A 26955-nucleotide genomic window follows, 5' to 3' on the forward strand; every position below is an offset into this window, starting at 1 on the left:
CATTTTTCAACCCTTTTAGAAGAAAATAAACAAAACCCTAGGTATTTATTTGAAACAGTGGCTAAACTAATGAAAAATAAAGCTTCAAGCCCAGAAGTTTCCAAGCAGCACAGCAGTAATGACTTTATGAACTTCTTCACTTATAAGATTGATAATATCAGGGAGAAAATTATAACTATGCAATGGTTTAAACCATACTTATCTGACCGTTATCAGTTTATAGCAGTAAATGAAGAGATGTCTTATCGATCACAAGTTCAGTATGGTGTACCACAAGGCTCAGTACTAGGACCATTGCTGTTCACTCTGTACATGCTACCCTTGGGAGATATCATTAGGAAGCATGGCATTAGTTTTCACTGTTATGCTGATGATACGCAGCTCTATATTTCTTCACACCCTGATGAAACTTACCAATTCACAAAATTAACGTAATGCATAGCTGATATAAAAAAATTGATGACTAGCAACTTCCTACTACTTAATTTTGGAAAAAAAAAACTGAGATTCTAATTATTGGACAAAAAACTTCCTCATGTAATAACCTAGAATATTGTCTAATACTTGATGGCTGCTCTGTCAAAGTATTCGTCATCGGTAAGGAACCTGGGTGTCCTCTTTGACACCAATCTTTCATTTGAAAATCACGTGTCTAGCATCTGTAAAACCACATTTTTTTATCTTAAAAATATATCTTAATGATGTCATATGCTCTCAATGAAAAATGCAGAACAATTAGTTAATGCGTTCTTGACATCAAGGCTAGATTATTGTAATGCTATTATGAGTGGTTGCCCTGCACGCTTAATAAACAAACTACAGCTAGTTCAAAATGCAGCAGCTAGAGTTCTTACCAGAACCAGGTAATATTACCATATTAGCCCGGTTCTGTCAACACTGCATTGGCTCCCTATTAAACATCATATCAATTTTTAAATATTGCTGATCGCTTACAAAGCACTAAATGGTTTAGCTCCCCAGTACTTGAGCGAGCTCTTAACGCATTATAGTCCTTCATGTCTATTGCAATCTCAAAATTCCGGCCAGTTGATAATTCCGGCCAGTACCTAGAATATCAAAATCGACTGCTGGCGGTAGATCCTTTTCCTATTTAGCACCAAAACTTTGGGAAAATCTTCCTAGCATTGTCCGGGAAGCAAGACACACTCTGTCAGTTCAAATCTAGACTAAAAACGCATCTCTTTGGCCCAGCATACACATAACACATTATAGACTTCTATAATTCAATGTTGCATAGTTTAGGTCAGCAGGAACCGGGAACACTCCCCATTAATCCTGATGTACTTGTTACATCATAAGGAGGATGGCGTCTACGCTAATATTAGTCTTTCTGTTTATCCGAGGTTTACCGCAGTCCACCGGATCCAGGCCGAATCCAGATCTGATGAAGGACCTGCGCCTGGACCCGATGACAACGCAGTCCTAAAGTATCAACCAGTCCCTCCCCTGTTTACTGAAGTCAGCCGGCTCCCGGCCGTATCCAGATCAGATGGTGGACCTACACCTGGACCCATCCATGACGCATCCCTGAAGTGCCAGCCTCATCAGCCCTGTGAAGGCCTCATCGACACGACAGCCATTGGCACTGATCCTCAACAAACTAGTCTCCATACCGGCATGATGACTCCGACTTCCAGATGGAACTGGATAAATAATTCTGAATGTTCTGATCCAATCTGATTTCTGACCTGTAATGCTGCCTGGATCATAATAATACACTGTTCGCTCGTTGGCCAGAGGAGAACTGGCCCCTGACTGAGCCTGGGTTCTCCCAAGGTTTTTTCTCCATGCTGTCACCTGTTGGAGTTTTGGTTCCTTGCCACTGTTGCCGTGGCTTTTGGCTTGCTTAGTTGGGGACATTTAATATTCAACAACATTATTGATCTGCCTTACAATTTTACCACAGAACACCTTCAAGGGTCTTGCAGAGTCTGCGATGTTCTTGGCAGCATGCGGAGGAACAACAGAATATTAAGCAGTTGGTCATAATGTTTGATCAGTGTATGCATATTAAATATTAAATATAACATTAAAAGGTGCTATATAGCTATATAACATTTTAATTACTTTATACTTTTGGTGCAAAAAAAAAAAAAAAAAACTATATGCAGACTTCAGAGAAAAAAAATCAATTAAATTATAAAACAAATAGTGAAAAAAAAAAGGATCCCTTTAACAAATAACGAAGATTTTGTTTTTATTCAGTGTCTAAATATGCCATTTTATAACGGCAGTAATTTATGTCCAAATGAAAGCAGGCCATTTTTTAGGCTGGCTGTCATGTGACTCATTCTCACCCTGAATGGCCCTGATTTGGAAAATTTTCCCCATCGAGAGACTCTCGCTGCCCTAGAACAGCCGGCTGCATGTAGATGTCAGAGCGGTTATGCAACTGGTCTCGTCCACTGTTCATTTCGGCCTGCCTCTCTTTCCATTCTCATTTCTCTTTCATAACTCCTGTCCTTCCATAATTGTATCCTCTCTTCCCGCATGCAAACAAAAACAGAGTATTTTTCAACAGCAGCTGCTCCACATTCTTTAGAAATCTTTGGTTTTTAGCATCACCATTTTTACAACAACAGACTGCACAGAATGATCATTTACATCAGTATTGTTGATTTGAGCAAGTAACAGATGGATTAAAAAAAAAAAATAATTCAGACAGTCTTATGTTGTAAATTCAAGAGGCTGCTGTTAGAGTCGCACAGCATAGAGACTAAATTCAGGATATGCAGTATAGCACAACCTCATTGTTTTTATCAACCAATTACTACCAAATGACACAAAATTATTAATGCAACACTTTTGTTTTTACCCCCATTTTTCATGAGCTTTTTCATTTTTCAAAGATCTAAGACTTTTTCTATGTACACAAAAGGCCTATTTCTCTCAAATATTGTTCACAAATCTGTCTAAATCTGTGTTAGTGAGCAATTCTCCTTTGCCGAGATAATCCATCCACCTCACAGGTGTGGCATATCAAGATGCTGATTAGTAGGGGTGTAAGAAAAAAATCTATACACTTGAGTATCGCGATATTTTATTTTGCAATACTGTATCGATTTTCAAAAACGCAATATCGATATTTTTTTTTATTTTTTTATTTATTTTTTACGTGCAAAAATATTCATGGTAAGACAGGGGTTCACGTTTATGTTTATGTTTAAATCCTTACCGCTAGATGGCTATGCTGAGACGCACCACTAGTGTCCTCGCCTAACAATGTCTAACTTTTTGCTAGAAGCTAACAACGTAGTTATGGCTGAACCCCATGTAAGACCGGCTCCCGCAGCATTCCGTGCTGAAGTGTGGAATCATTTTGGTTTCCAGAGTAAAGAGGGCACTACCGATATCGACAGGAGCCATGCAGTTTGTAAACTGTGTCTGAGAAAAATCAAGTACTCTGGTAATACCATGAATTTGAGGGCACATTTAGCAAGACACCATTCAGACACTCAGTTAAGCGAACAGCAAGCTAAACGAGTCGACTCGTCACAACTCACCCTTGCTCAAGTTCAAACGCACAAATTACCAACGACTTCAACTCGTGCAACCAAAATAACCCAGTCGGTAGTTTATTTCATTTGCAAAGACATGCGCCCGCTCAGTGTGGTTGAAAACGAAGGTTTCCGTTATATGGTGCAAACAATGGAGCCTTGTTACACTATACCGTCCCGGCAACACATCACTGATATCGCTGTGCCCAATCTTTACAAGGAGGTTAAAACAAATGTGCTGGAATGTCTAGCTTTAGCTGAGAAGGTTGCCTTGACATGTGACGCTTGGACGTCTAGGGCAACTGAGTCATATGTGACGCTTACGGTTCATCACATAACTGACGAATGGAAGCTGGAATCCTGTGTACTGCAGACGAGAGCGATGTACGACAGCCACACCGGAGAGAACATCGCTGCCGTACTGAAAGAGGCCGTTGCTGAGTGGCGTCTGGACATAAAAGATCCCGTCTTAGTTACAGATAATGCAGCAAATATGCATGTGGCGGCTGAACTTGCCGGCATGAGCCACATACGGTGCTTTGCACACAGTCTTAACCTCGCCTCACAGAAAGCGCTGAAAGTGCCATCAGTGGATCGACTACTCGGCAGGGTCAGACGCGTCACCGCATTTTTCAGACGCAGCACCGTAGCTAGCCAACAGCTTAAACAAAATCAGGACCTGCTCAAGCTACCAAAGCACAGACTAATTACAGACGTTGTTACAAGGTGGAACAGCTCGTATGATATGGTGGACAGATTTTTAGAGCAGCAGCCAGCCATCTGTGCAGCACTCCTTTCAACAGAGGTCCGCAAGAGTGAGAAGGATATATTCACACTGACTGATGCTGACATCACATGTGCTGAAGCAGTACTCAAGGCACTCAAGCCCATGAAGGATGCTACCTTAGTGATGTCAGAGGAGAGCATGCCAACTGTTTCCATCATTGCACCACTTTATGCAAAGCTTCTCATGGGCACAGAAGAACACCTGGATGACACACAAACCGTGAAGAGTATCAAGGCTGCTATAGCAAAAGATCTGGGAAAGAGATATGCTGGTGATGAACAGGATATACTGCGAATGGCATCAGCTCTTGATCCTAGGTTTAAGGATCTACCCTTTCTCTCTGAAGCAGAGGCCAATGATATCTACTTCAAAATAACTGATGCTGTGGTGGATGACCTCACCAAGCAACAGAATGTAAGTAACAAATAAATACATCAAATACACACACAAAGGAAATATTATGTTTAAATATTATTAAATATTATTAGGAAATAATATATTATCACATTAGGCCTAAAGTGTAAATAAATAGTAATATAATCTCCATTTAATTGGACTTGAATCTATGTACAAAAATAGGATGAATTATGTATCCTCCTATATATTGTTTTGATCATAGTTTTATTTAATTTTTCTTGTCACTTTATTTATTTCATTTTAATTTATTAAGTTTCATCTCTATATGTTATGATTGTGGGAGGATCTTGGGCTTTGTTGTACATAGTTATACATTTAAAAATGTTTAAATAAAAAATCACAAAAAAAAAAAATAGGATGAATTTGGGCGAAGATAAGATTTAGTGTTGGTGTACATAAATTTACTGTAAAACTAATACTTGTTTGATATAATGTTTTTCAGCAGCAAGGAGAGGTAGAAAGTCCAATGGAGGAAACTGGCCGGTCAGAGGAGGTTGATCAGCCAAACTACGAGGATGGCCCTGTATCCACCCAGTCCCCCAGCTAGAGACCAAGGAGCTCATGTGCTTTGGCAGACTTGCTTGGACCTACTTTTGCCTCTACCAAAAACAATGCAACGCCAAAATCTGCACATTACACTGCAACAGCTGAGGTTAAACGTTTTAGGGAAGAACCCCTTTGCCACTTCCAGTGAATCCTCTCAGTTGGTGGAAGTTCCATGAGCATGAGTACCCTCACCTATCCAAAGTAGCGAAGCGCTTACTTTACATTCCCGGTACAAGTGTCTCTTCGGAGAGAGTTTTCTCCTCTGCGGGATATATTGTTAATGCACAGAGAAGTGTCTTAAAGCCTGAGCATGTTGATCAGCTGGTTTTCCTCCACAAAAACCTTAAGATTAAATAAGCTTCCCTTTTCATTGATTTAATAATTAGTGTTACATTCCTAAATGTTTCCTTTAGGAATTGTGTTTTTGTAACACTAAGTGTTATGTGTTGGATGTACCCACAATAGTGCAAGCATTTTTTAATGACAGATTGCACCTCAGATTGCACCTAATGTGTTATGCATTAGCCTAGATGTCACAGTCAGGGGCTATGTATTTTCTTTAATTGACAATTTACATTTGTTCCTCAATGGTTCCTTTAGGAATCGTGTTCGTGTTTTTGCAACACAAAACGTGTTGGATGTACCCTGTCTTCTAGGAATAGTGCAAGCATTTCTTATTTTTTTATTGACACAGACAGATGTCTTTTCTTTTTTCAGATTGCACATAATGTGTATGTGTTATGTATTGTGACCAGTGTTGTGTGTAACGCGTTACAAAGTAACGCGTTACAGTAACGTAACTACTTTTTTGGGTAAAAAGTAGTGTAACGCGTTACTACAAAAAAATTGGTAACGAAACGTAGTTCCTTTTTCAATTCGGCGCAACGTTACTTTTCCCATGGATATATTTGACAGCGACACTGCCTCAGCTGCGCGCTTGAGAGAAGAGAACTGTTGAGAACTGAAGAAAACGATTTAGTTTCATATTTATGTTTAAATTAAATTAAATAAAAAAATTGCGCAATATATCGGGAGACAAATGGAGTGTGGAGACATGATTTTGACCACTTTATTAAGTTTGTTTTTGTAGAAAACCTGTATTTAAAGTGAATTTCGTTTTGTTGTATCTTAATTTTAATCAATGTTTTATCAACCAGTTGGCTGAATTAAATAAGAAGTAAATTAAAGAAAACTATTTAGTTTCATATTTATGTTTAAATAAAATAAATAAATAAATAATTTAATCTATGTTGATTATATGAAAAGTGAAAAGCGTGAGTAAGATCATAATTTTGTGCAATATATCGGGAGATAAATGGAGTGGGCAGACATGATTTAGACCACTTTATTAAGTTTGTTTTTGTAGAAAGACTTTCTTTAAAACGAATTTCGTTTTGTATTAATTGTATCTTAATTTTAATCAATGTTTTACCAACCAATTAATTGCCTGATTTTAATAAGTAAATATGGCATGCAAAATAATCATGACGGCACCAGCGCGTGAACTGGAGCTCCTCTCCATACTGTAAATTAACCGAAACTCATAAGCTACTTGTCTCACAGACCTGAGAAATATATAGAAAGCTTGAATATGTGTACTTAAAAAAAAAAAAAAAAAATGTTTTCTCTCAAAATCTCTTTTTTTTCTCCTACTCCCTTGATAGAGTGAGTCGTATGTCTGAAAACTAAGCTTATGTCTTCTATATCATTTTGTCCTATGTTATCAAGACGCGATTCGCACCGGTGTTAGAGAGCAGGGAAGCTTTATTGGCTGTTGCCGAAATTTAAAGTTCGGTGGATAGGGGAAGCGGAGCGGAGAGAAGTGGCGCGAGCACACGGCTCATCGCGGAGTGTCGCACTCTACCCCATGATGCAGAGCCGGCTGAGAATAAAAGTTGCCGCACACAGCAGCGCCAATGAGAAGGACTTTTTTTCTTTTGAAATTGATACTATTTTTTATAATAAAGAGCACAAAATAATTACCTGTTAGCCTATGTTATATGCTCCATTGTATAACTTTATGTCTACATATTTAGGAACAGATATTGGGTTCTGCCCAAAGTCAAGCAACATAAAAGTAACGTAAAAGTAACGAGTAACGTAAAAAGTTACTTTCCAAACGGGGTAACTAAGTAAAGTAACGGATTACTTTTTTAAAAAGTAACGAGTAACGAGCAAACACTACTTTTTAAAAGTAACTTCCCCAACACTGATTGTGACAGGGGCTATGTATTTTATTTTATTATGGCCTACTTGAGCATATAAAAATTTGCTCACTAAGAACCTGTGAACCACAATCCCAAACTGTTTGATTTTCTGTGTACTGAATTGTTTACCTAAAGTAAACTTCTTTGACTTTTATGCACATCATGTCTTTTTTAAATATTACTTTTTCTAAAAATTATAGTCCTACTTTAAAAAAATCCCAATATATTGCCTTATGCACAGTATCGAAATATATTGCAATATATTGAATCGTGACCCATGTATCGTGATACGTATCGTATCGCCAGATTCTTGCCAATACACAACCCTACTGATTAGACAGCATGATCATTGCACAGGTGTGCCTTAGGCTGGCCACAATAAAAGGCCACTCTAAAATGTACAGTTTTATCACACAGCACAATGCCACAGATGTCGCAAGTTTTGAGGAAGCTTGCAATTGGCATGCTGACTGCAGGAATGTCCACCAGAGCTGTTGCCTGTGAATTGAATGTTCATTTCTCTACCATAAGCCGTCTCCAAAGGCGTTTTAGAGAATTTGGCAGTACATCCAACCGGCCTCACAACCGCAAACCAGGTGTAACCACACCAGCCCAGGACCTCCATGTCCAGCATCTTCCCCTCCAAGATCGTCTGAGACCAGCCACCCGGACAGCTGCTGCAACAATCGGTTTGCATAACCAAAAAATTTGTCACAAACTGTCAGAAACCGTCTCAGGGAAGCTCATCTGCATGCTCGTCGTCCTCATCGGGGTCTCGACCTGACTGCAGTTCATCGTCGTGACCAACTTGAGAGGGCAAATGCTCACATTCTATGGCATCTGGCACTTTGGAGAGGTGTTCTTTTCACGGATGAATCCCGGTTTTCACTGTACAGGGCAGATGGCAGACAGCGTGTATGGCATTGTGTGGGTGAGTGGTTTGCTGATGTCAACGTTGTGGATCGAGTGGCCCATGGTGGCGGTGGGGTTATGGTATGGGCAGGCGTATCACACTGCCTTCGCCGGCTTGCCTTCTTCCCATAGTGCATCCTAGTACCATGTGTTCCCCAGGTAAGTGAAGCACCGCACCCAGCCATCCACGTGATGTAAAAGAAAACGTGATTCATCAGACCAGGCCACCTTGTTCCATTGATCCATGGTCCAGTTCTGATGCTCACATGCTCACTGTTGGCGCTTTCGGCGGTGGACAGGGGTCAGCATGGGCACCCTGACTGGTCACAATTTGTCCATTGTCCCATTTTTCCTGCTTCTAACACATCAACTTTGAGGACAAAATGTTCACTTGCTGCCTAATATATCCCACCCACTGACAGGTGACAGGTGAGATAATCAGGGGCTATGCTTACATGCACAACTTTTGTTCTGAATTCATTCAGATTGATGAATCCGAACGTAGTGTTTACATGAAGGCTAAAAATGTGATCGGGTTGATGTGCACGTTTTTATGTCACAAGATTAAAATCGGAATATATATTTTTGACATGCGCATACTGCACGAATATAGAAAGTTTTCAGCTGTTTGCGCATAATAACCACTCTCCTACATTGGTTCTTAATTTGTTTTAAACAGCAGACCTAATATTTTTCAATTTCTGGTCATAATTTGGAGTAAATGAGCACATGAACCATTGTGCCGTGCTGCATATATTTATCACATATTTAAAAATGCCCCTCCCCATGCCCAAAACCGTCTGTGGATGAGAATCCTAAACAAGGACTGGTTTCATGTTAACATAGCCAGTGTTATTCACTTCACCTATCAGTGGTCATATATATATATATATATATATATTAGGGGTGACCCCGAATAGTCGAAGATTCGATGCTTCGATAGGAGGAGCCTGATTCGACTACCGATCTCACGGTCGAATCTTCGCAGAGGTGTTATGAAACGAGGATCATGCTACTTTGGCTATATGAGGGCGCTCAATGTCTGATTTCAAATAGAACTACCGGTTTTCTGTCAATACGTTAACATTCAGCCTATTATGATAATGATGTGTATAAAAATGTGCAAAGAAAGAAGCTTTAAATAAACATTTTTTAACGTGCATGAATAAATCCAAACACCCCGTGACAGATTTAAGTTTCACTTTCAATCCGTGACTGACAGAGGAGCGTCTTGGCGGCAAGGATTTAAATCTTTAACAATGTCTGGGATAAGAAAATCTAAAGTGTGGATGTACACCATCAGAAAGGATATTCTCCCAGGCTGGATTTAGCATCAGGAAAACCATGATTGCACTTCTGCCGGCCAACGTTAACAAGTTGGTTTTCCACAGAACATTCTAAAATGCTTAACGTGAAAAAAAGCTTTTAAAACACTTAAAAGGCACTTTAACGTGGCTTAATGTATGTACACAGTACACACTTTATTAAGAAACCATACTATGTGCAGATAAGCAGATGAACCCAGAATATGAACGCAATGCGTTCTTCCTATAGTAAAGCGTTTTCATATTTTAATTTAACTATTTTAGGAGATTAAGTCGTTAAACGTTTTTCACGTTACGTATTTAAGAATGTATTTTATCCGCGCGCACAATTTGAAAAGACTCCAACGGACACAGACAGAGTGAAAGACTGGATTTGTTCTCTCGATCAGGTAGGGTACAAGTGGTTTCAAAACGTTTCAGCCGGTTCTAATTTGATTTTTGGATGCTGAGAACATTTTAAGCTAAAAAGACTGCCACTCCAGTTTAGCATTTATTGTTGTTTCTGCAGTTAAAAAGACAAAGTAGAAAATTCTGGCTATTATCGTTATTTTAATAATTTCTTTATTTTAATTTTATTTATTGATCTGTCAGGGTTATCTAATCTAACTATTTGTGGCTTGTGTTTTGAATATATGTTTCCCTGCACTTTAGGCATTTTGCACACATTTGCTCCTCATCTTGTGACTTGATTCTGATTTATTTCATTTTGTATTTTTATTTATAAAAAAGGTATATTCTGTTCTAATTTAATTCAGTAAATTAATTGTTTATTTTTTCGGTGCATCGATGTTGTGCTGTAGGCTACTTAGAGCCTGCTCGCACAGGTAATTTAGCCGATTTAATTTGATTTGCATGTGAAATGTAAATCCTGTCTGCAGTGTGGCCTTTCTGGAGTTATGTTATTTCTTAGTTGTATTGATCCAATACGTTTTTATACATTTTCTTCTATATCTTTGTGTGATTTTCTGTACATCGCGGCTTTGAATTGTTAAAGCCCCGCCCCCATATACATGATTCGACTATTAGTCGACTATAGGCAAGACTTGACGATTCTGATTCGACTATGAAAATCCATAGTCGGGGACACCCCTAATATATATGTGTATATATATATATATATAGGCTTTCCTGTAGCTCAGTGGTAAGAGCATTGCGTTAACAACGCAAGGTTGTGGGTTTGATCCCAGGGGATTGCACATACCTATGTATAAATGTATAGGATAATGCAATGTAAGTCGCTTTGGATAAAAGCGTCTGCCAAATGCATAAATGCAAATATATATATGTGTGTGTGTGTACGTATATATATATATATATATATATATATATATATATATATATATATATATATATATATATTAGAGCATGGATACCCGACCCGAGCCCGATAATTTTATTATGTAGGTATAGCAGGCCAATAGCTTCTGATGCAAAGGTTCGTTTTTGTGATTAAAATAAATGTAAAAATATTACCCTAACATCCGTCTTCCTGTGCGCAGAAATTTGTTTATGTAGCTGTGACAACGAAACACGTGCACAATGCATATTAAGCTACATGTGGCAACGAGCGCAACGATGGAAGACGTTAAAAAGAAATTGGCATCAGGAGATTTTAAAACCACCGAAAATGAAGGAAAGTCTACTGTGTGGAGGTATTTCTCCATAGTTGTCAATGATAGTGATGAACCTGTTGGTTATGTTAAATGTAGGGCTTGCGGAGTTCTCATGAAATATGACAGCAAGAGGACCGGGAATTCCGCCCTGCAGCGTCATGTGGATAAAGTTTGTAAGTCACCTGGGCTACTGCAGCCGAGCATCACTGCCTTTGCTAGTAGTACCTCAAGAAAAATCCCTCAGCAGGCCAAACAAAAAGTGACTGAAAAATGCGTTGAGTTCTGCTGTAAAGACATAAGGCCATTTTGTTCCATTGAAGGAGGGGGTTTCATTGAGTTGGCCCAGCAGCTTATTAACGTCGGTGCTACATATGGTTCGGTGGCAGCGCAGGACGTACTGCCTGACCCCACCACTGTGTCAAAACGGTGTCGTGAGTTGGCAACAGAGAAACGCACAAAGCTGGTTGAGCAGCTAAATGACATTCTGACTAAGGTGAATTCGATCGGAATGACAACGGATATCTGGACGGAGGACTACCACAAATTAAGTTACTTGACCATCACTTGCCATTTCGTGACAGGAACATTTAAAATGATAAGCACAGTATTGACAACCGTCGCATTCCCACTGGAAGAGGCTAAGACAGGGGAGAATATTAGGAGAGAAATCATCAGACTTCTAACTGAGTATGGCCTGGATATGAGTCTGCTGAATAAAGTGGTGTGGGTGACAGACCAAGGCTCAAACATAATCAGTGCCCTCAGACCATATCGAAGACTTGACTGCCAAGATCACCTTTATAATACGGTGATGCGACACGCCCTGGACCCCACGCAACTGGCCCAAGATGCTCCGACTGTTGCCGAGACTCTACAAGCTACCAAGACACTGGTCAAATATGTCAAAAAGACAGGCATTGCAGCTTTGCTGTCAAAAACCATCATCCAAATGGCAGACACGAGATTTAGCACGGTATATCTGACCTTAAATTCTGTCCGCTCGGTTTATCAAGAACTATGCGAAAAACTACGTGACCGTGCAGAGGGCTGGCGGATCGATGCCATATCTCCAGATGTCCTTGACTTTCTTGTTGAGTTCTTGCAACCATTTTATGATGCCCAGCGTGAACTTGAAGGGGACCAGTACCCAACCATAAACGTGGTGTTTCTGTGGTTTGAGCGACTGAAGCGTCACTGCAACAGAAAGACGACTGACAGCCCCTATCAAGCCATCATCCGCGAGCGGCATCTCATTTGGATTTTGCGTAAAGTGGAGATCCAAGAACTCCACAAAATTGCAACTTTCCTTTGGCCTAAATATAGCCAGCTCCGAATGTTGTCCTCTTCAGAGAGAGAGAACCTTCACCTGGAGGTTCGGAGACAGCTCAGCGACCTCCGCACAGAGGAGGCCACCACTGAAGGCCCTGCGCCCAAGAAAGCTTCAGTTGATTTTGAGGAGTGGGAAAACGTACCTGTGGCAGCAGATGCCACGGATGAAGTCGAGAAGTACTCGACTCAAAATCATGCCATGCAGGACGACAGAGATGTTTTGGGCTGGTGGAGAGATCAGCAACTCAACTACCCGAAGCTTAGTGTCCTTGCCCGCGGCATTCTTGCCATTCCAGCCAGCAGCAGTAGCAGTGAGCGCAACTTCAGCGCTGCTGGCAGGACCATCGAGCAGAGGAGGACAGCCTTGAAGCCATCTACCGTTGATGCAATCCTTTTTCTGCATAAGAACATGGAACATTTCTCATGGAACATAAGAACATTTGTGTGCAGTTAAGCGGCCTGTGTCGCCGACTTGTTTACTGCAGAATACACTGGAACAGTCGCATTTACTGGAACTGAACGAGCGAGAAGTTGCCATAGAAACAGAGTGTCAACATGCTGGCGTTTGTTTGTAGGCGTGCGTGTATTACAATAGGCTCGTCCACTGCAATATTGACATTTCCAGAGAAATGTGTGAGAATGGAGGTAGATCCAGCTGCACTAGGAACACTCTTTTCTCCTTTCGCCAGTGACGCACGGAAACCATAGAAACGGTGCTTGGGTGCAGGCGAGCGGGTTGTACAACGCGCTCGTTGGCTGCAAAATGCACATCTGCAGTCGCCTTTCAGGGAACTGACAGAGCGAAGCATTGGAGGCATAATTAATCTGCCGTTAGACCGGGATTCGAACACCGGTCTCTCGTGTGAAAAACCAAAGATTCCGCCACTGAGCCACAGGGGGGGACACAAAGGCTTTCAGATGCACTAGCATATAACAGCGTCAACATGTTTTCTTCGGCGTTTGCTTGCAGGCGCTGCAATATTTATATTTCCAGTCGCCTGATCAGGGAACTGAGAAATATGTGTGAGAAAATTCAGGTCCGTCCAGCTTCGGCGGGACTATAAACACTATTTTCTCCTTTCGCCGGTGAGTGACGCGTGAATGGGGCGCAGGGGCAGGGTAGCTTTCTTGTACGTAAAGAAAAACTAACCCCGACCGTCCGCTTCCAGCCTCCCCTGTGAACGGCGCAGTTTGCGCGGCTCGAACAGAGGGAGAGCAGGTATCATCCTCCAAGCAGGCAAGGCAAGCGGGCGCACCGGCGAGCTTTGCGGGCGGGGGGCGGAGGCGCAGTCTCGGAGAAGGATGCCAGGTGAGTCCGCAGAGTCACCATAGGCAGTAACTAGCTCGCAGTGAGGGCAGTCGCCATCAGCGAGCGCGAGAGCTGCTCGTCCTCAGGAAAGGGGCGTCTTGAAAAAGACGGCCGGCTCTTTTAGTGCAATGAGAGTGTGTGTCGCGGCGGCGAACACACACATACACAAAACACAGTAGCAGAGAAAAGGATATGTACGCCGGAAAGCGTGAGCAGGAACGGCGACTGAAGGCGGCGAGTTGTCGACCGGCAGCTTCAGATGCAGAACAAATCCCGCTGAGTGCTTGAATCAGACGGCGTGGCTTCCTCTCAGGATCCAGCGATGCGTAGGCTCGCTGAAGAGATAAAAAACTGACCAAACCAGCCTCTCTGGGCCGTATTTATAGCCCTAGCCCGACCCGCTTTCGGCGGGACATGACGTAATGGGCGCGAAGCACCCTCATTGGTTCTGACGTCATGAGGGGCCTCTATCGATAGGCTGGTGCAGTTGCCGCAGAGCAGCCAATGGGCGCGCGAGCTGTCTCGCCCATGTCTGCATGCTGCTGCAATGCGTTTTACATTATTGCAAAATTAAGGATCATTTTTGGCTTCAATATCTCGAGGAAAAGAGGTTTTCCCCTAGCGTAAGATACTTACGCAAGTACGAGAGAACCTCTCGTAAGAGAACAACAATACACTGCTGATTTTGCAGGTTTTCCCACTTACAAAGCATGTAGAAGTCTGTAATTTTTATCATAGGGACTCTTCCACTGTGAGTGACGGAATCTAAAATAAAAATCCAGAAAATCACATTGTATGATTTTTAAGTAATTAATTTGCATTTTATTGCATGACATAAGTATTTGATACATCAGAAAAGCAGAACTTAATATTTGGTACAGAAACGTTTCCTGTAGTTCTTGACCAGGTTTGCACACACTGCAGCAGGGATTTTGGCCCACTCCTCCATACAGACCTTCTCCAGATCCTTTAGGTTTCGGGGCTGTCGCTGGGCAATACGGACTTTCAGCTCCCTCCAAATATTTTCTATTGGGTTCAGTTCTGGAGACTGGCTAGGCCACTCCAGGACCTTGAGATGCTTCTTATGGAGCCACTCCTTAGTTGCCCTGGCCTTGTGTTTCGGGTCGTTGTCATGCCGGAAGACCCAGCCACGACCCATCTTCAATGCTCTTACTGAGGGAAGGAGGTTGTTGGCCAAGATCCTGTCCTGTCCCCTTTGCAGAAAAGCATCCCCAAATAATGATGTTTCCACCTCCATGCTTCACGGTTGGGATGGTGTTCTTGGGGTTGTACTCATCCTTCTTCTTCCTCCAAACACGGCGAGTGGAGTTAAGACAAAAAGCTCTATTTTTGCCTCATCAGACCACATGACCTTCTCCCATTCCTCCTCTGGATTATCCAGACGGTCATTGGCAAACTTCAGATGGGCCTGGACATGCGCTGGCTTGAGCAGGGGGACCTTGCGTGCGCTGCAGGATTTTAATCCATGACGGCGTAGTATGTTACTAATGGTTTTCTTTGAGACTGGTGTCCCAGCTCTCTTCAGGTCATTGACCAGGTCCTGCCGTGTAGTTCTGGACTCATCCCTCACCTTCCTCATGATCATTGATGCCCCACGAGGTGAGATCTTGCATGGTGCCCCAGACCGAGGGAGATTGACCGTCATCTTGAACTTCTTCCATTTTATAATAATTGCACCAACAGTTGTTGCCTTCTCACCAAGCTGCTTGCCTATTGTCCTGTAGCCCATCCCAGCCTTGTGCAGGTCTACAATTTTATCCCTGATGTCCTTACACAGCTCTCTGGTCTTGGCCATTGTGGAGAGGTTGGAGTCTGTTTGATTGAGTGTGTGGACAGGTGTCTTTTATACAGGTAACAAGTTCAAACAGGTGCAGTTAATACAGGTAATGAGTGGAGAACAGGGGGGCTTCTTAAAGAAAAACTGACAGGTATGTGAGAGCCGGAATTATTACTGGTTGGTAGGTGATCAAATACTTATGTACAATAAAATGCAAATTCATTATTTAAAAAATCATACAATGTGATTTTCTGGATTTGTTTCCATCTCTCACAGTTGAAGTGTACCTATGATAAAAATTACAGACCTCTACATGCTTTGTAAGTAGGAAAACCTGCAAAATCGGCAGTGTATCAAATACTTGTTCTCCCCACTGTATATATCAGTAGCGCGGGAAGGGGGTTGCTGCGGGTGCTGTAGCCCCCCTCGTCATAGCATCAGCACCCCCTGGTGGCGGGCTGTGGACTAACATAATATTGTACTTAAAAACGTGAAATAAATAAATAAATAAATTGACAGTGTTAACTAACGCTCTTATGCCTAATGTAGTGAGTGTTCAAGATACGGAGAAAATGAAATAAAGTTTGAATTTGTCATGCTTTGTTCCGATCAGAGCATGTGAGCGTAGATCGAGCGCATTTCGGAATATTCCGCTCTGCTTGCTCATTCCGCTCAGGGTCGCTCGCTCAACCCAGAAGGCCTGCTGGTTCGAAAATATGTGGAACAAGGGCGGCCTCCTACTAAAGTTTTTTGTCTAGTCGACTAGTAGTTGTTCATTTAAGCCATTAGTGGACAAATCGCCCCTTTATATTAATTAAATTACTTAAATAGGCTATATACAGGATAATGAGCGTGTACATAATATAGCCGCACTCAGGCGCACGACCGCACGCATAAAGCTTGCCACAAAGAACCGGCAAAAAAATAGCAAGGAGACATTTAATTGTATATTAATAAACTGGGCCCGTATTCATAAAGATTCTAAGAATCCTCTAAGAAAACTCTTAATTTAGCTTAAAAACTTTTACGTAGGAGTCTTAGCTTAAAAGCGATTCGGGACCGATCTGAGAGCAACTCTGAGTAAGGAAAAGACAAAAACTTTCATCTTAGTAAGGAGGCGGGGTTGACCCCGTTGCTATGTATGACACAATCTTTTGAAGACTGTGATTGGTTGGTTGTCCAAAAAAAAAAGAAGAAAAAAAAGTGATTTTAAGTATAGGGTCTATTCTAAGCCTTCACTTTGAAATTACATGCGTCATTTTTCCTATTTGACCGTTCTCATACACACACACACATTATATATGTGTATAAATATTTTTATTTTATTTACCATGCTGTTAATTTCCTATAAGGTATTTGATTGGCTTAGAATGATAAAAATTGTTCCACTCTTTCCAATTACACTGATTGCTGGCATGTCTATTTAAGTGGTGGTTTGAATGTTGGTTTTAATGTATCAAACATGGAATTTTCCCAGTTGCCAAATATCGTAATGTAGTGATTACTTTCATTTCTGGCGCTATGGCATATGCGCTGTATCGGAGATGTTAGCGTGTCTCTAATAAGATCAGTCACAAACATGATCCCTCCACGATCTAATCTATAGCGTCTTATTAACTCACTGTTATTCATTGTCTGCAACACATTTCTTCTCCCTCTTCGTCTTTCTGCCATTTTCTCCTCTGCTAAAGAAACTCTTAAGCCTCTTAAAAGTCCTCGTCCGTGCTCCTAACAATTTTGACCTTAAGACCTCTTTTAAGGGTTAAGATGCTTTCTGAATTACTTTTTTCTTTACTAGGATTTTTTCTTTAATTTTAAGAGTAAACGCCCACATTTCTAAGAATTTTCTTAGAATTTTGTCACTAGGAGCTACTCTTTGCATTAAGATTCTTTATGAATACGGGCCCTGGTGTTTTCTGTGTCGCTGCAAAGATGAAGTTGACGATGCGGACTCGCCATGAACACCAGAGAGAAATGCACATTTCATATGGAATACATAATCAGAGAGTAGCCTATTTCTTTTCATTTTGAATAGTTTTGCTTAAAAGTAGACATTTCAAGCTTCCTATAATAGATAGCCTATATTTCTCAAATCTGTGAGGCACAAGCTGAGTTTCGGCGCCCTCCAGTTCACGTGCAATGCAAGTGATCGTGCCGATGCCTTATTACATTGTCTGCTATATATTTGCTTCTTATTTATTAAATACAGGCAAATGGTTGATAAAACATTGATCAAAATTAAGATACAATTTATACGAAACGAAATTAAGTGTTCAAAATCATGTCTTACCCACTCCATGTCTCCAGACATATTGCGCATCTCATGATGTATTATTATCTTTCTCATGCTGCATGCTCACTTTCATAATCAACATTTATTAAATTAAAACATAACATTAGTTAACAAAAAAAGTTTTCTTTAATGGCTACAACACGTATACAGTACAGAGAAATTCCATGTCTTGTCGTCAGCCACAACATAATGACGTCAAATATTTTCCAACCCAGCCCTCAGCCCTCCTCGCATGAAACAGCTTCCAGCACGCCTGATATATATATATATATATATATATATATATTTATATTTATATTTATATTTATATTTATATATTTATATATATTTTGTCATGGAAGCTCTTGTGACTTAGGACTAACACTGCACACATATGCTTACAGACAAATAGACTACTCTATAACATTGGCAACTACACATTTATAATATCATCAGCTTACCATCATACTTAAAGGGGTCATATGATAGTACTAAAAAGAACATTATTCTGTGTATTTAGTTTAATGCAATGTCTTTATGTGGTTTTAGGTAAAAAAAAAAAATATATAATAATTTACACATACCATACATTATTGTTGCTCCTCTATGCCCCGCCTTTCTGAAATGCGTAGATTTTTACAAAGCTCATCGTTCTGAAAAGCGCTGTTTGCTCTGATTGGCCCGCGATCCAGTGCTTTGCGATTAGCCCGAATACCTTACGCGTGTGGCGGAAATGTCACGCCCCTTACCATATTTGAAACATCAGCTCCCAAAGCAATAATGACAGGTGATAATGTCGGTAATACCTTATCAATTCGAGTCTAAATTTGAAGCCATAAAATTTGAATAAATTTGAAGTCATTTTGAAGTCATAAGAAAATGTCTCGGGTTACGACTGTAACCTATGTTCCCTGAGAACAGGGAACGAGATACTGCGTCAAAGCGCTAAGGGGAACGCCTCAGCGTGGCTGATGACTGAAAACACTGTATAAACACGACAATCGTATTGGCCGGCATCAGCCATGACGTCATGCTCTAGCGCGACCAGGAAGTATAAAAGGGCGCCTAGAGAACATGTCATCCACTTCTTCGTCTGAAGGGACTGTACAAGCAGACCGGAGGCATGGTGACGAGACGCAGTGTCTCGTTCCCTGTTCTCAGGGAACATATGTTACAGTTGTAACCCGAGACTGCGTCAAAGCGCAAGGGCAACAAGATACCCACGCTGCCATGCTGAGGGGATGCTTTAGCAAATATGGCTGTACAAGCACAAACACATTAACTCAAAGTTAAAGCCCCTTACTGCTTACACGTCAGGCTAACAGTAGCATTTCTCCCTACGGCCACTGCCTGAGCACTAGCTCAAAGGTATGGATACCACAACCCGATTTTAGAGGGGGGTTCCTTTAAGGGAGTACGGTCCAGAGCCTATGGGCCCTGGCCTGCTACTTTCGGAGGGACTGAAGTCAACCCCCATGCCAGGGAGGCTATCACGCTTAATGCTGAAGCCACCAACCTGTTTAGACCTATGGGAGGCGGAGGCCTCAGTAGGATGACTCAGAGAGCAGAGGAAGCCTGTACACTTACGCCCACATGGTCTCCAGAACTTATTCTCAAAATGTGAATAGTTCATAGTGCAGAGCTCAGACAGAGGAAGGCTAAAAACAGCTCTCCGTATCGAGAGTGCCCCTCTTCTGTACTACTATCTGCAAAGCTGTCTGCATAGAAGCCTCAGCAGGACAACTCTCAAAGGAGAAGAGGCCTGACACATGCTAGGGTACTCTCTTTCCGCGCTCTGCCGATCTGTATATATGGAGGCCTCAGCAGGATGACTCTCAAGGAGAGGAGGCCTGACGCATATTTAGGAGAGCTGTATCAACGACAATCGGAGCTCAGGGAGCAAAGGGCCTGGAGCACCTCCTCAGAGAGGGAGGGGCCACTTCTCAAACTCTACCTGCAACGTCAGTCTGCATGGGAGCCTCAGCAGGAAGACTCTCGAAGGAGAGGAGGCCTGACACGTGCTATAAACAGATCCACACGGCCGACTGTATATATGGAGGCCTCAGCAGGATGACTCTCAGAGGAGAGGAGGCCTGACGCATATATTGGGCAATGCTGTTTGCATGGAGGCCTCAGCAGGATGATTCTCAAAGGAGAGGAGACCTGACACATGCTAGAAAGTGGAACAACCAAATTGGATATATGGAGTTAAGAGAGAACTCAAAACACCACCACAGCTCAGGGAGCGAGGGGTCTAACAACTACTCAAGAAATGAGGGGGAACCCCGTCCGTGCTCTACCGAGCTGTATATGTGGAGGTCTCATTAGGATGACTCTCGAATGAGAGGAGGCCTAACACATATTTAGGGTAGCCAGCTTGACCACGATCAGAGCGAAGGGACCAAAGGGCCTGAAGCACCTCCTCAGAGAGGGAGAGGCCTCTCCTCAAGCTCCATCTGTAATGCTGTTTGCATTGAGGCCTCAACAGGGTGACTCTCGAAGGAGAGGAGGCCTGACACATGCTAAAAGAAAACAGATCAAGACAGCCGAACTGTATATATGAAGGCCTCAGCAGGATGACTCTGAAAGGAGAGGAGGCCTGTTTGACTAGTACCAGGGCTCAGGGAGCGACGGGTCTAATATCTACTCAAGATATGAGGAAGGATCCCTTCCACGCTCTACCAAGTTATATGTATGGATGCCTCCGCAGGATGACTCTCAAAGGAGAGGAGACCTGACACATATAGTTAGGACATGTATATATATGGAGGCCTCAGCAGGATGACTCTCAAAGGAGAGGAGGCCTGACATATATATTTAGTAGAGCTAGCTCGATGACAACCAGAGCTCAGGGAGCGAGGGGCCTGGAGCACCTCCTCAAAGAGGGAGGGGCCACTTCTCAAGCTCTGCCTGCAATGCTGTTTGCATGAAGGCCTCAGCAGAATGACTCTCGAAGGAGAGGAGGCCTGACACATGCTAAGTACAGACCAAAACAGCCATCTGTATATCTGGAGGCCTTAGCAGGATGACTCTCAAAGTAGAGGAGGCCTGGCACAAATATTAGGAGGACTAGCTCGACGACCATCAGAGCTCAGGGGGCGAGGCTTCTCAAACTCCAACTGCAATGTTGTTTGCATGGAGGCCTCAGAAGGATGACTCTCGAAGGAGAGGAGAACACATATAGTTGGAGAGCTTAGCTCGATTATCACCAGAGCTCATGGAGCGGCGGGTCCGAAAAACTCCTCAAGAAATTAGGAAAAGCCCTTTCCATGTTCTACCGAGCTGTACATATGGAGGCCTCAGAAGGATGACTCTCAAAGGAGAGGGGGCCTGACACATATTTAGGAGAGCTAACTTGACCACAACCAGAGCTCAGGGAGCGAAGGGCCTGAAGCACCTCCCCAGACATGGAGGGGCCTCATTCAGGCTCCAACTGCAGTGCTGTTTGCATGGAGGCCTCAGCAGGATGACTCTCAAAGTAGAGGAGGCCTGACACATGCTATCAACAGATCAACACCGCCAAACTGTCTATATGGAGGCCTCAATAGGATGACTCTCAAAGGAGAGGAGGCCTGACAGATAGTTAGGAGAGCTAGCTTGACGACCATCAGAGCTCATGGAGTGAAGGCCTAAAGCACCCCCTCAGAGAGGGAGGGGCCACTTCTCAACTCCAACTGTAATGCTGTTTGCATGGAGGCCTCAGCAGGATGACTCTCAAAGGACAGGAGGCCTGACACATATAGTTATGAGAGCTTAGCTCGACTACCACCAGAGCTCAGGGAGCGACGGGTCCAATGACCCCTCAGAAATGAGGAGGAACCCCTTCCACGCTCTACCGAGCTGTATACATGGAGGCCTCAGCATGAAGACTCTCGAAGGAAAGGAGGCCTAACACATGTAGTTAGGAGAATTTAACTCGGCTTCCACCAGAGCTCAGGAGCGACGGGTCCAATGACTCCGCAGAAATAAGGAAGGACCCCTTCCACGCTCTACCGAGCTGTGTATATGGAGGCCTCAGTATGATGACTATTGAAGGAGAGGAGGCCTAGCACATAGAGTTAGGTTAGCTTAGCACATACATCATTTTATTAAGTAAAAAAAAAAAAAAAATTGTAGAAGAGCCTGAGGTAGACCGTCAGAATAGATCATCATCATCGGTCCGGCTCATGACCTGATGTTATGGTGGAGAAGGGGGAAGGAGAGAAAGGAGGATGTGTACAGGGAAGGAGGCGATTACCTGCCTCTGCCAGAACGCTGGTTTCGTCTGGCCTGATTGTTCACCTCCCTGACATCCTGCCTTTTCCTCCTGGACTCGTGCCGTCTCTTTGACCTGCTCCTGGAGGAGGGGCACGAGTGGTGACTGAGTCCTGCTGGCCCTGTCTGCGATCCTCAGAACGAGACAGGCCAGGACCCTCGGGCTGTCTGGGTGCGGGCCCGGACCGGCGCGGTATACGATCTGTATGCTGCTGAGCGTGCCTTCGCCTCCCTGAACCTCCCGACCACCGCCTCAACGGAGGTCCTGAAGAGCTCAGAGGGTGAAACTGGGGTATCAAGATGAAAGGTCTTTTCTTTCTCCCCGATGCCAACCAAGTTCACCCACAGGTGCCTCTCCGTGGCCACCATGGCTGCCAACGATCGTCCGATCGCAGTAGCCGTCTGTTTGGTGGCCCGGAGAGCCAGGTCTGTGGTGCGGCGCAACTCTAGCTGAGTCCGCATCAGGGGATAGACCCTGGCCCTGATCCAGGTCCCTCAGCAGGTCAGCCTGGTACGCCTGCAGCACTGCCATCGTGTGCAGCGCAGCACCAGCCTGACCTGCCGCCGCGTATGCCCTGCCATTCAGACGAGATGTGGTCTGGAGGGGTCTAGATGGCAGGGTTAGAGCTCTTAGTGTCGACACATACCCGTGCTCTCGCATTCCCTCCACATTTGAATAGCTGGCATGCTGGAAGCGGTGAATGCGAGAGGAGTACGGGTTCTTCCATGCCTTCGCAACCTCATTGTGGAGGTCGGGAAGGAATGGAAGGCTCATCGGGTTGGTGGGGTGTGGCCAGAAAGAAAGCGCTCATCAAGCCTTCCGCGAGCGGCTTCCTCTCTGACGCGCTGCCATGGCAAGTCGAGCCTGGCGGTGGCACGCTCCATCACCTCCACCAACTCCGCATACGCGGGGCAGGGAGACTGGGCAGGTTCAAGCATTTCAGTATCCTCACCTGCTCCAGTCTCCTCCTGCTCGTCTTGGCTTGAAGCTTATAGAGCACTGGCTGTTGGGTCCGAGGATGTCTGAGAGAGTGCATCCCCGCCCAACAGCTCGTTCTCGTCACCCGCCGACGAGTGCGAGAGATTCACTCCTCTCTCAAACTCGTCGGCGAGATCCCTCTATGATCCCCACGATCTTAGTCTCCTCTTGGCCTCAGGGCGAGCGGGACCCGAACCACGGGGCAAAGAGGACTGTCCCTCCTCACTCGAGAAGGGAAAACGCTCGCATTCCCACATTCCGCCCCCTCAAGGGCAGAGCGCGCGTGCTCTTCACCCAAACAGCGAACACAAAGGTTGTGAGTGTCACCAGGTGTGAGAAATCTCTCAAACAGGTCAGCACACTTCCTAAAGTGTTTGTTTGTAGTTGCCATACACTCACAGTGTCAGTAAACCAGTCCCTGAAGATGAAAAGAGGATGACATGTTCTCTAGGCACCCTTTTATACTTCCTGGTCGCGCTAGAGCATGACGTCATGGCTGACACCGGGCAATACGATTGTCGTGTTTATACAGTGTTTTCAGTCATCAGTCACGCTGAGGCGTTCCCCTTAGCGCTTTGACGCAGTGCGAGTTCCCTTTCGAAAGGGAACACGTCTGCATTTGTGATCGTAGAAACGACATACAAGCGCTACTCTATAATGCTCAAAACTCGCGTTTGAATAGTCAGTAGCAAATTCTTAAAATATGAAAAAAACGTACAGGCTGTGTCTATGAGTCAGAAGCACCAGAATGTACTTGCAAAGATGGAATTGCCCCACTTTTTAGAATCAGCCTTTGTGCACAACACCGGCCTCGCCTTGTACTCTCCCAGGTTCTGGAAACAGTCCTCAGAAAAATGCACAGAACACAGTAGAACATTTGGGTTGTACTGTTCTGGAACAGTGTTGTAAATAAAGCGTAACCACTGTTTTCTAATTGGGTCCTCTTTTGGAAGGCCAAACAAAGTAGTTTGGCTTTCGCAACAAAAAAACACAGCGTCTCCACGACATGGCGGCACCGGCGGCAACAATAATACAGCGAGAATAAAAGTTACGCCTTTTTTCTTTGCATATACATTTCGGCGGTGTAATGAAACTCTTCCCCCACACACTGACGTAGATTTGTGGGGGGCGTGTTTGAACAAAGCGTTTTAGGAAGGCGTGGCTAAGCCTTAACTTTTACAGTACAAAGAATTTATCTTTGGGATTGAGACTTTGAGCTTTGTAACTCTGCAGAACTTATACATACACAAACAGCTACATAACACACTAAAGAAAAAAAGGAAAACAAGAAATATGATCCCTTTAAAGGGATAGTTCACTCAAAATGTTTAATTCTGACTTGTGTTTTTTTAACATGGCTGGAACACTTTATTGAATAATATAGGAGAGGAACCATTGTTTCAGAAGTTAAAACCAATGGACAGGAAACACAGTTTTTTGGCAAGATCCGCTATTATGGCCATTTTTTTTTTTTTTTTTTTCATGGGCAGCATCAGAAATGTAAGATCTTAAAGGGGTTATGACATATAACAGGTCATTGCACTATTAAAAACTTGAGGGTAGACCATGTACAGTTGGAACACTTTTTGGTATTTTTTACATTACTAAAGAAATTGTGATCTGTGGCTGCTAGAGCAAAAATGGCTGCCCACTGCTCCAGGTGTGTGTGCTCACTACTCACTACTCCTAATGTGTGTGCACTAACTTGAATGGGTTGAATGCAGAGGACGAATTTTGAGTATTTGGGTTACCATACTTGGCCTTCACGTCATGTCACCTATTAAATAAATTATGATTAATAATAACTATGAACCGTAGAAGTACTTTTGTTCCAATTGTACCCATGTCAGAAACAGCTGAAACAGTACCTCAGTACAGTTGAAACACCAATTTGTAATGGTCTAAAGTAGCTTAAACTAATTTAAAATGTTAAAATGTCTTAAAAGATAACATTCTGCAAAAATAATTTGACCTCTTTATCCCTGTTCTTTATTATATACAACTGATGATTTGCTATTTGATAGCAGAACATTTAAGAGTTAAATAGTCCACAGTTCATCAGTAAATCAGTGAACAATTAAGATTAACAGTTCACATTAGAAATAGGTCATCTCTAAAATGCCGAACAAATGTTTTAAATTACAAAAATATTGAACAATTAAAAACCAGCTCATTGTACAAGTTGTAGTTATTTGCAAAATTGAATATTTCTGTTTATGCATGACTGAAAATCATGATTAAATGTGATTCTATCATATACAGAAAGTAATCACTGAATGCTCCCTTTATAATCGGAGCTGTCAATCACTTCATGTTCAACTAGTCTATCAATGATTTGAATTCTCTGCTTTCACGAAAACTCCGCACAACGAAGCTCTTATTTACACTGTGTTTGTACTATGTTAGTTATGATGAAAGCATTCGTGAGAGTGCAGAAATTGAGTTGCAAAGCTGAGATCATTGCATTTGTGTGCTTAACACTTATTATATTGAAAGAACCTTTGTTTGTAAAGCGGGAACTTCCAGGTTATAAAATCTCATAAATATGGACGGCGAGGCCCAGCCGGCCGCCGCACAAATATCTTCAATTGGTATTCCACTCGACCATGCTCATGACGAGGCCATGCCTCTCATGGAATGAGCCCTGACACCTATATGACAACGGAGGCCCTTAGACTCATAAGCCAGCGAGATAGTGTCCACTATCCAGCGTGATAATCTTTGCTTTGTGACCGCAAGCCATTTGGAAGAGCTATTCTGACTGCCTGAACGGGGCAGAATGCTCCAAATAGGCTCTAAGAGCCCTGACAGTGCAGAGTAGATTTGCGTCTCTTTCGTCCTCTAGCGAGCGAAGAGCTGATAGCGAAATGACTTGCGCTCTGAACGGAGTGGAGAGCACTTTAGGAACATACCCGTGCCTCGGCTTAAGGACAACTGTGGAGTTGTTGGGCCCGAATTCAAGACAGGAAGCGCTTACTGAAAGCGCTTGCAAATCACCTACTCACTTGACTGATGCCAGTGCTAGTAAGAGAGCAGTTTTGAGCGAGAGAAGCTTCAGGCCAACTGACTGAAGTGGCTAAAATGGGGCTCCCTTCATGGCCTCCAGGACCAGGATCATGGAGAGGTCCCAGACAGGGACAGAGGGGGGTCGAGGTGGGTTTAGCCTTCTGGCCCCTTTGAGGAAGTGCACGACCAGGTCGTTTCTTCCCAGTGATTGCCCAGCCACATGAGCGTGAAATGCTGCTATGGCTGTTACATATACTTTGAGGGTGGAGGGGGTGCGCCCCGCATCCAAGAGCTCTTGTAAAAAGCAGAGCACCTTTGGCACTCCGCATGAGTAGGGGTCCAGGCTCCGTGCTGTACACCAGCTGGAGAACACTGACCATTTTAGAGCGTAAAGACGCCTGATCGAGGGCGCTCTCGCTTCAGTGATGGTTTTCAGCACCCTCTCTGGGAGGTCCCCATATACCCGTTGAGGGGCCATACATAGAGGGCCCACAAGTCGGGACAGGGGTGCCAGATCGTTCCGTTCGCCTGCGTGAGGAGGTCTCTCCTCAGTGGAATCGGCCATGGGGCTGTTTCCAGCAGCTGAGTCAACTCGGAGAACCATAGCTGGTTCTTCCAGAGAGGAGCTATCAAAAGCACTGCACACTTGCTCTCCCTGATCCGTTCGATGACCTGAGGAAGCA

General features: G+C 43.4%; 2 protein-coding genes across 9 annotated transcripts in view; one reads left to right on the forward strand and one right to left on the reverse strand.

Moving 5' to 3' along the window:
- Positions 1–26955, reverse strand: part of thrb (thyroid hormone receptor beta) — a 284472-nt gene that overhangs the window by 154302 nt on the left and 103215 nt on the right. The window lies entirely within an intron of this gene.
- Positions 1073–9274, forward strand: LOC309511496 (E3 SUMO-protein ligase ZBED1-like). The gene is made up of 2 exons (XM_082186738.1): positions 1073–6022; positions 7491–9274. Exon 1 carries the CDS (start codon positions 3244–3246, stop codon positions 4732–4734), a length of 1491 nt encoding a protein of 496 aa, XP_082042864.1. The 5' UTR covers positions 1073–3243; the 3' UTR covers positions 4735–6022; positions 7491–9274.

This window comes from Leuciscus leuciscus, assembly GCF_965113295.1.
Source record: "Leuciscus leuciscus genome assembly, chromosome: 12".
Taxonomy (NCBI): domain Eukaryota; kingdom Metazoa; phylum Chordata; class Actinopteri; order Cypriniformes; family Leuciscidae; genus Leuciscus; species Leuciscus leuciscus.